This window comes from Montipora foliosa, chromosome 10 (genome assembly GCF_036669935.1).
Source record: "Montipora foliosa isolate CH-2021 chromosome 10, ASM3666993v2, whole genome shotgun sequence".
In the NCBI taxonomy this organism is placed as follows: Eukaryota; Metazoa; Cnidaria; class Anthozoa; order Scleractinia; family Acroporidae; genus Montipora; species Montipora foliosa.
Genome location: NC_090878.1, coordinates 37092667 through 37102666, shown reverse-complemented (window position 1 = coordinate 37102666; position 10000 = coordinate 37092667). Strand labels below are relative to the sequence as shown.

Below are 10000 nucleotides of genomic sequence, written 5' to 3'. Positions count from 1 at the left end.
ATATCGGCATTTAAAGACTGTATCAGTTATTAGAAAATGATGGGTGCCATGATTGGCCTGGTTTAAAGCAAATACCGTATGTAAATTTGGTTGCGCTCTGAACCGCGAGCCAAACAACGCACAAACTATTTAAAGAGTCTCTTGACATCATGATTACTCGTGCATTTCCTAAGCAAACACCGAGCTTTCGCAGTTCAAGACCCAAGTCATTTGTAAATTTCTTTCTTCAAAGTGAAGCGCAGCGGACACGTTAGAAACGTCCGCCCTGTTGATGGAAACATCCACTAGATTAGACACAAATCCGTGCTCAGTTATTAGCAAGGGAAAAGAATGATACAACTTTGTTTGTCTTCAAACGTTGGGTTTCTGTTGGTGTTTGTCTTCTCGGAATTGTTCGTGGTATGCGCTGTTAAGACATTGTACATTGGTGGTTTGTTTCCGATGACTGGTCAGCTGACTGGTTCTTCACTATCCTCCGAAGCTAGCGAAGCTGTTCTTCGCGTCAGCCAACTGGCCGTGAACATCATAAACAATCGCTCAGATATTCTTCCAGGATATCAGCTACAACTTATATGGAATGACACAAAGGTATTGATATCTATCTTCATTTTTGATTCTCCTGCAGAAACTTCCTCGTTTTCTTCCGTTTTCAAAGCAGCACAAATTGCCGATTTTACTTAAGGAGTTTCTCGGTGAAAACTCCTTATAAGACAGGCGCTGTTAATGCTAGTCAGTAAAACTATTGGAGTACTCACCTTACTTTCCTGTGATCTTCCTGTCATGTCATCTCGAAATGAAGTACCGAAATTTCACGAAGGATCCTCAATGAGATCCGGCGCGAACGATGTTCAGCGCTCCGAGAATCGCGCCATGCTGTTTTTGTTTTAAAATATTTTGGCTACTGATGTGAGCTTGATATAAACAGGTATTATTCTATTCTGAAAGGTACTCAAATAGCTGAAAATTTCCTTCGAAAACCTCAATAATATTTCGGATATTCCCTTGTAATGTATTACTTTTATGAGCACAAATTACTCATGTGTTGGTAGTTTTTTGACGCTCTGGGATTTTTTTGTTCTTGCTCGAATATCTACATTTTAAATATATTTCTTAAGAAAAATGTCAAAGGAGTATCGTTGTGTTTCAAACCAGAAATACACTCAAAAGAATGAAAACTATTAGTAGATTTTAAATTATTAGAATTTTGTCGTTCACTAGTGTACCAGAGCCTCTATCTTGACTAGAAAGTAATTTTCAATATATGGGGTTTTGAGCTCTTTATATTTTTTTTTTTGTAAAATTTGGTTTGTCCTCTAAAGAAAAACTTGTCCTTGGTTTTTTGGTATTGCTGCACTATATAAAACGGCCAACAGTTTCACACTTGATTAGTAGCTACTATATTAGATGAGATTTAATGACACCATAAAATGGGTTTAAAGAAATTATATTGGAATTGAAAATATTAATTTGCTTTGAAGCAACTGAAGCGCGGAAAAAGGTGACCGCAAAGGTTACGCAGCGGTTTTTTGGAGGCCGTACATCTTTTCAAGATCATTCGGATTATATTTCCTAAATATTTCAAAATCGGAGAAACAAGTGTAGATACGTTTCTCCCCACCGATACTGAAGAAAAATTAAAAGGGAAACTTGTAAGATTTAGCAGAGCGTAATTCTTATTTTTTTTTCTGAATCGATCATGCAAGTTTTTGGGTAAGTTGAACAACAGCCAGCTAATTAGCTTGCGATCCACGATTTTCTCATCCCGTCTTCCATTTTAATTTGAAGTAGGTTATATTTCAAAATATCTCTACTTCCTTTTTGTCGTCAAAAATTAACAATTCCACCCCTAGCGCTAAGAGGAATCCATTCTTTCAGTATATTCGGCTGTGTTTCTTTTCTTTTGTAATGATTCAGAGTTAAACCAAAAAATCATCCGTCTTTACATTTAAGTTCACTCAACTGAGGTAATTTCAAGTGATTTCAATTTATTGGCATTGCCTGTGCTTTTGTTGCGATGTAACTTCTTGTTACCTTCTTGACGTAACTTCTTTTCGTTTCTCTAAAACCAAACTGGTCTCCTAGAATGACTGATAATTTGAAATTGCGGACATGACTTATGACAGTAACTTTATCAGTGAATAATTTCTGAAAGTCTTTGTGCTTATAAAATCGACACAAATCAGAATTAAAACTTCCGTCATTGATCTTGACGGCCGTATCAACGGCTTCAGATACTCGATCATTTTTCGTTGAATATTGTGGAAGTGGTTCATCCCAAACCGGGAAACCGTTGGTTTCATCGCGTGATAACGAAAGGATTTATTTTTATTTGGAAGAGAACTTCAAATATTGTTCCAGGTTAAGGTGGCCTTTTTAATTATTTTGCGATATCGGGCCCGTGTAAGGACAAAGATATTTTTTTGAGCGGTTCTGCCTGTAACTCGACTTTGAGAGAATAAATGTGGTATTTGACCGATGAGAAGACATGGAAATATTACTTCATCTAAGGTCATCTTGAAAGCACCTCGGTGTTCAAGATTGAAAATGGCACTTGAAAAATAGAAAACAATTAGTCGCCACCTACGTCAGTGTAAAATTGGTCACGCGAACGCCCACGCGTGTAATGGTTGTATGACGCAGCAAGTTTTATAAGAACGCAGCCAAAACAAAAGTTGTATAGCTGACAAGTAAAATGCCAAAACGCAAGATATTTGATTTAAGAATATATGCAAATGAATATATTTGAACTGCGGAATGGACATGAAATAAAGATTGATCATCGTAGGGTGGATAAGAAACTTAAACCGTCGCAAAAAGCCTGGAAAAATCCAGGCTACAATAGCTTGAACTGAATTCGGACCCAGGACCTTGCGATTTCGTTGCATTGCTCTATCAACTGAGCTACCAAGCCAGCTGGGAGCCAGTTATTTGCGAGTCCAAGTTCTACCCCGTGAGATTGAATGAAACGATTTTAAAACTTTCATTTCAAGATCCTGATTCAGCTAAAGCAACAAAAGAGATTGAAGTTATTATTTTAAAAAATGTTTTTCTTTTCTTCAGTGTGATCCAGGGCATGCGGCGAATGTGTTATTTGAGTCCCTATACAATGGTCCCCCTATGATAATGCTCCTTGGTGCAGCCTGCCCGGATTCCATCCGCGCAACTGCACAGATCGGAGGGATCTGGAACCTACTCCAGGTGATTTACTTAATTAAAGTTGAATATTTTTCTCTTTATGGAATCAGTTATGGCAAAATGCAAAACCTTAATCCCTCTCTGCCGGTTATGAGTCTGATATACTGGTTAACAAAAATAATATTTTACGTTATATCCTTGGCTTGCACCTGGCATCATGGTAGCCATGTTGGTATACTGGGCCCGGTTGTTCGAAAGCCGATTAACGCTAATCCCAGATTAAAAATTAACCAAGGAGTTTATTTCTCTACTCCCAAATGTTCTTCAAAGCTGATGTTCGGCAAAACTGTACATTAGAAGAAGTTAATCTTGCAAAACAAAAATAAGCAGAGGAAACTTTCACCTTAAAGTTGGAAAAACGAAAGCAAAGTTTTCACTAATCATCGGCTTTCGAACAACCGGGCCCTGAACAACAACGAAAACGTCTTTTGGAAATTTGACTCTATTGTTATGGAAAACGCAAGCGACATTTTTGTTTTGTTTTGTACCCCAACATGGCCGTCTAATCACGTGAGTGCAAGCCTAGAATAACCCTCTCGATTCCGTTGTGCGCTTTTGTCGAGGGTGATGCTCGGGGATGCTCGGAATAAAATCCGAGTGTTCTTTTGCAAGACTCGGAACCTACCCCCTTCCGATTACTGGTTCAGCTTCTCTGGTTGTTTACCATTTACAAAAGATTTTCGGAAATTTCGACGGAAATTTCTATTGGGTGAAAAACGTGTTCCATTTAACTCAGGCCGGTTCACCGCCCAGTGATTGCGATTTTACGCGCCAAAATTAAAAATATGGCCGTGAATAGCCTGGAACTGGAAAGACTTTTCAAAACTTGTACGGATCAGAGGAAAGTCGAAACAGATGTTGAAGTCACTGAGGAGAGACCTTTCAAAACTTGTAAATGGAACACACATTTCCATCGGAAAATTTCCAACGGTAAAACGGGACTAACCTTTTCAGACATCCCGCCGCTTCCGGAAATTTTCCAGTGGAACGAACCAAAGAGTTGTGTTCCATTTACAAACCAACCGGAATTTCCGTAATTTTTTTCAAAATGGTAAACAAGTCAAATTCTTTGCCAAGCTTATCCCATTTCCTAGGTTTTTCATATTTAAATTTTATCAGGTGATAGTAGTAGTTTTTACATTTATAATTTTCCAAGTCAATGACAGTCTTGAAGTTATATATATTAACACGTAATTTCGATGGAACAGACTGTCTTAGACCAGTCCAAACCAAGAAATTTGAGTTTGTTAAACTTTGCTCTTTCATTGCTCTAAATGACAGAGTATTTGTCTTTTCATAAAGCTAGAAAGGGTTGACTCGGGAGCCCAGTATCAAAGCGGATACGGGCTCCATTTGATGGGCTCCTGTAAGTTCCAACTAAGCAAGAAGAAAAATAGATGAACCACGCGTAGTCGAACTGACTCGACTGATTTCCGAGTTATGACCTCCTCATCGAAACCATTAACTGTTTGACTTCTTCCGCAGGTTTCTTACGCCTCCATTTCATCTGACCTATCTAACAGAGAGAAGTACCCACTGTTGTACAGCACTATGCCACCTTATTCAGCTCAAAACAGCGCTAGGATAGCTTTCCTAAAACACTTTCAATGGAAAAGAATTGCCACTATTTACCAAAATGATCACGCCTTTGGTGAGGTAAGACAGGGGAATACAACCCATAGATCGTGAATCTTACTTCAAACAAAAACATGGGACACATTTAAAGTGAATACATTTTAAAATCTCAACTCATATGTTTAAAATTCTCAGGCAATGGAAGCTTTTCAGAAAAACCTCCTCGAAGGTGACTTTGAACTCATAGCAGCGGAAATAGTCCATGAAAACCCTAAATCGCCTATCCAAAGTCTCAAGGTAAGGCTGTCTCAATTAATATGTATCAATGGCTCGATTTATACTAGAGAATGGGTCATCCGTCCAGAAGCATCATCCGCCAAGACGAATTCTCTGTCTAAAATAAATACAGGCGAACTACGAGACGATCTATCGGTGTGTCTTATAGTTCGGCCAACTTATAGCTATGCACGACGAATATCCGAGATTGGGCGACGAAAAGGCTTGGATAACAGTCATATTGGCGGTAAATTTCAAATTCAATGAACGAAATGATATATGAAATAAATCGTATACTGAACAGCGGATATGAAGTTGCAGTTACGGACGCAATTTTAGCAATTGCGTAGAGAAGCCTGAAAAATTTAGGACTTCAACGGGGTTTGAACCCTTGACCTCGCGATATCAGTGCGACGCTCTAACCAATTGAGCTATGAAGCCACCGAAGGTAGGAGCTGGTCATTTGTGTGTTCTAATTTTCCCGTGAGCAATAAATCAATGAACGAAATTATCTATGAAATGAGATCAAGTAACGCTATAATTCATTTCATATATCATTTCGTTCGTTGATTCATTCTTCACGGGAAATTAGAATTGTTTGCAGTAAACTGCGTTGTTGCCACCAGTTTGAAATTTAAGTAAAGCTGCGATCCTTCGCAGTTATGTACGGAGTTTTAGCAATTGCGTAGAGAAACCTGAAAAATTCAGGACTTCAACGGGGTTTGTACCCGTGACCGGTGCGACGCTCTAACCAACTGTGCTATGAAGCCACTGACGTTGGCAGCTAGTCATTTGTGGGTTCTAATTTCCCGTGAAGAATGAATCAACGAACGAAATGATATATGAAATGAATTATAGCGTTACTTGATCTCATGATCTCATTTCATATAATATTTCGTTCATTGATTTATTGCTCACGGGAAAATTAGAACACACAAATGACCAGCTGCCAACGTCAGTGGCTTCATAGCACAGTTGGTTAGAGCGTCGCACCGGTCACGGGTACAAACCCCGTTGAAGTCCTGAATTTTTCAGGTTTCTCTACGCAATTGCTAAAACTCCGTACAACTGGTGGCAACAACGCAGTTTGCTGCAAACAACCGCTTTCTTAAAATAACAAGGTCTCGATTTCATGGATAGTTCGTCTTTAGCCCGTATTTTTGCACATAAATGGATGATCCGTCCAGACGAAATATCCACGGAAGTTCGTCTGGGAAGCCAGATAGTTCGTCTGAGCCAATAAATCCTATGTCTGCCTGTATTTATACACAGACGGATTACAGAACGAACTACCGTTCTCTGCCCAAGTTCGTCGCGGACGGATTATCCGTTTCTAGTAATGATGCTTCAACGAACAAAATTATGGTCAAAATAAAAAGCATTTTAAACTACATTGATATAGCAATTTTTTTTTTCAAACAGAAGAAAGACGCTCGTATCATTGTTGGGATGTTCCATGAAGAGCAGGCTCGAAAGGTTCTCTGTGAGGTAACTTTCTCTCAAATGTGATTACTGTAGCCATATGTTGCAATTGACCCACCTTTTATGGTCTTTGTCGTTTTAAGAAAGGAAATAGGATGCATCTTGTCATGTAATATGTAAGGGTTTTGATTTAGTCGCTAGTGGCCATGGGAGTTTGCGCGGCAAAGACCGGGATGTGGGAGCTTCGCTTCGAAATGAAAGATCCGTTTTTTTGACTGTGAGCTATATTATTCACTGTAACAGTTTTGGTTTTATCAACAGAGTTGATAATGTAAATTGACCACCGTACAGAGATTCTATAAAAGCTGACGTTTCGAGCGTTAGCCCTTCGTTAGAGCGAATGAAGGAATTATGGGTTGTGTGCAGTTTTTATAGCGGAATAGGGGCTACGCTATTGGTGGTAACATGGCAACGTGAAAAATAAGAATAGTTAGTTAAATGAAAAGCGTTCGTTAATACCGTGGGGATTAAGGGTGCCGATTTGGAAGATGAATTTTTGTTCCAGATTCTTGCGGTTTTCTGACCGTCGTACATTGATGTAGGGAAAGGCCGCTGATAGCCATGTGTTTCTTGGAGTGGTTAGGGAGATTAAAATGACGAGCGACTGGCTTAGATGCATCCTTGTCATTCTTCTCAACATTGCGATGTCTTTCAAAGCATAGCTCCTATTCCACTATAAAAACAACACACAACCCATAATTCCTCGATTCGCTCTGACGAAGGGCTAACGCTCGAAACGTCAGCTTTTAGAATCTCTGTACGGTGGTCAATTTACATTATAGCTCGGAGAAAAAATTCAAAACTTTGTGGCTATATACTCATGTTGCATTTGGTCATTTCCATGTTTTTTTTTCTTTTGTCAAAGTCTGAAATGAATTGTATAGTGAACGCATGTACATGGCTAGCAGTAGCTCATTCGGGGTGTTATGACGGTTCTGTGATCATCCCTCCTTGCTTAAGGAACCCTCTAACACTGGGAGGTTAGCCAAACGGGAAAGGGACTCAGCACGCAGGATACAAGCACAGAGAGGTCACTGCACCTCTACCGAAGCTTGTCTCGAGCAACTGCCGACCGTTTGAGCATTGGACTTTACCATGTGGGAGGTCGCTCGTTAAGGTGCTAAATTTCTTTTTCCCTTTTTCGAAGGCCTTTAAAGAAGGCATGTATGGAGAACATTACGTTTGGATCTTATTAGACTGGTACGACAACAAACAATGGTGGCTGATCAACGATAATCAAGTTGATTGCACGCCGGAACAGATGGACAAAGCAGTCGATGGATACTTTTCTATAGAGAGTGCTAGAATTGTGTCAAGCAATGCACCAACCCTATCAGGATTGGTAAGTCATTACGTGCGCAAAACGATGGTTATTTCTCACTTCTATGACACTTGCGAGGTCATCACGTTGGGTGCTGCATTTGTTGGATTGGCTCCCAAACAAACTCGCTCATTTATAATTCGTGCTGTATGAGTGACATGACATCAATAGGATGCATATATATCGATAGCATTTAGATGTAACACGTTCTGGATGGGTTACGGCCTTTAACAACAGTCAAAGGTTTTAAGCACGCGCGAGTAAATGTGAGAATCAACGCAAGTGATGAGTAGGGCCAGGAAAACGAGTGGAAGGTCAGGTTCCCTCGCGAGGATCACGCGCTATTTAATACAGGTGCTAGTAAAGCAAAACACAAAATAAATTAGCCTCTGCCGCCGACCACAGAGACCCTTTTAGAGTCTTTCTCCAAAGAAACGCCTTATAACACGAATAAAAAAATCCAGATTCGGATGAGAATCCAAAATATTTTGGGTATAAATACTTCACTGTAGTGTTGGGCCTCACTCGAACTTAGAATCATTAACATCAATATGCTACTGTAGGACAACAACTAATGATTATCTAAATTAGGCTTGGGCCGAGCCGAATTTGTCCTTGTGAATAACATCTCACATACCCACGGCCTGCTCTCGTTCTGGCCTTGTAGCTCAGTCAGTAGAGCAGCGGTGATCTAATCCGAAGGTCGTGGGTTCAAATCCCATCCTGGTCAGAGTATTTCTCTGTCCTTGTGTGGGCCCAATTCCAATACTAGGGTTGATCTCTGATGGAATAATTGGGTATAAATACTTCACAGTAGTGTTAGGCCTCACTCGAACTTAGAATCATTATTATTTAAGTTTAATGTTATTAATAATTGTTATTATAAAGATTATTTGGAGCTATTTGGGTTAAAAATCCCTATCGGAGTGTTTGCAAAGATACAGGAAATCCTTCGCAGGATTTGGATTTTTCCGGCCTGAAGAAACAGTACTTAAGATTGATGTACGAAAATGAATTTACATCTAAGCATACGCATTATGTGCGTTCTTAGTGCGGAAATTTTCAACTGACTCGAAGTCTTCTCGAAGAGAAGCAAAACTACCAAGCAATTTCTGTTCTATAACGAACGAAATCAGTGATATATGAAATGAATCATAAATCATATATCTCTTCGTTATATCTTCTTATGAAATGAATCATATCTTAAACTGCGGATATGAAATCAAGTGAAGCTATGATCCTCGCAGTTATGAACGCAATTTTAGTAATTGCGTAGAGAAGCCTGAAAAATTCAGGACTTCAACGAGGTTTGAATCCGTGACCTCGCGATGCCGGTGCGACCCTCGTTGATTCATTTATCACAGGGAACATTTCAACCCACAAATCACCAGCTCCCAATTTCTGTGGCTTCAAAGCTCGGTTGGTTAGAGCGTCGCACCGGCATCGCGAGGTCACGGATTCAAACCACGTAGAAGTCCTGAATTTTTTCAGGCTTCTCTGCGCAATTGCTAAAGCTGAAAACACTTAATGTAAAAAGAATAAATTCTATGCAGAGAGGAGCGCTCTTAAGTTTTGTTTCGCTGAATTGAAGGACATGAAACATCTTATATTCTTTTGTAGCTCAAATATTTTGTTTATTTCTTTCCAGACTTCAGAACAATTTCTTAAGCTTTACGATAAGCAGAGCGAAAACAGGACCAGCATTTATGTGCCTTTTGCGTTTGACGCCATGTGGACAATTGCCCTAACTCTAAACAATTCCATTCATCCAATTCGCATCAAATTCAACAGGTCTTTGGAAAATTTCAACTACAAAGAGAGCGGCATGGTACAAACTTTCATCGAGACGCTGCAAAGGTTGCAATTCTCTGGGATAACGGTATTATTTTTTGTTTATTTATATCGGTATTTCGAATAATAGTAATTTATCTTTCGATGGTTTAGAATTTAAAATTCCAAAAGTTTTCTGGTTTTCAAATGTATTTGCAGGTATGGAAGAACTCCAGCTGGTTAGCTGGGTCTCTTTATGTAACGTCGTACTTCCATGCAAATTAGAAATTTGAATGCTAACAAAAAAACCTTCGAATTGGAAGTGGTCGAAGTTCGAGCGTAACTATCACTTTCTAATTTTTTGAATTTGAAAATAACGAG

The 10000-nt window shown here is 39.4% G+C and overlaps 1 protein-coding gene and 1 non-coding gene across 2 annotated transcripts in view; one reads left to right on the top strand and one right to left on the bottom strand.

Moving 5' to 3' along the window:
* Positions 1-10000, top strand: part of LOC137973633 (gamma-aminobutyric acid type B receptor subunit 1-like) — a 23216-nt gene that overhangs the window by 456 nt on the left and 12760 nt on the right. Inside the window, exons 1-7 of the mRNA XM_068820480.1 lie at positions 1-588; positions 3061-3198; positions 4681-4851; positions 4966-5067; positions 6469-6534; positions 7676-7870; positions 9498-9728. The exon at positions 1-588 is cut by the window's left edge and continues 456 nt beyond it. Of these exons, the coding sequence (XP_068676581.1) occupies positions 331-588; positions 3061-3198; positions 4681-4851; positions 4966-5067; positions 6469-6534; positions 7676-7870; positions 9498-9728 (1161 nt within the window). The 5' untranslated portion in view covers positions 1-330. The remainder of the gene's footprint in view (positions 589-3060; positions 3199-4680; positions 4852-4965; positions 5068-6468; positions 6535-7675; positions 7871-9497; positions 9729-10000) is intronic.
* Positions 5415-5487, bottom strand: Trnai-gau (transfer RNA isoleucine (anticodon GAU)). The gene has a single exon. It is a non-coding gene; the product is annotated as a tRNA-Ile (tRNA).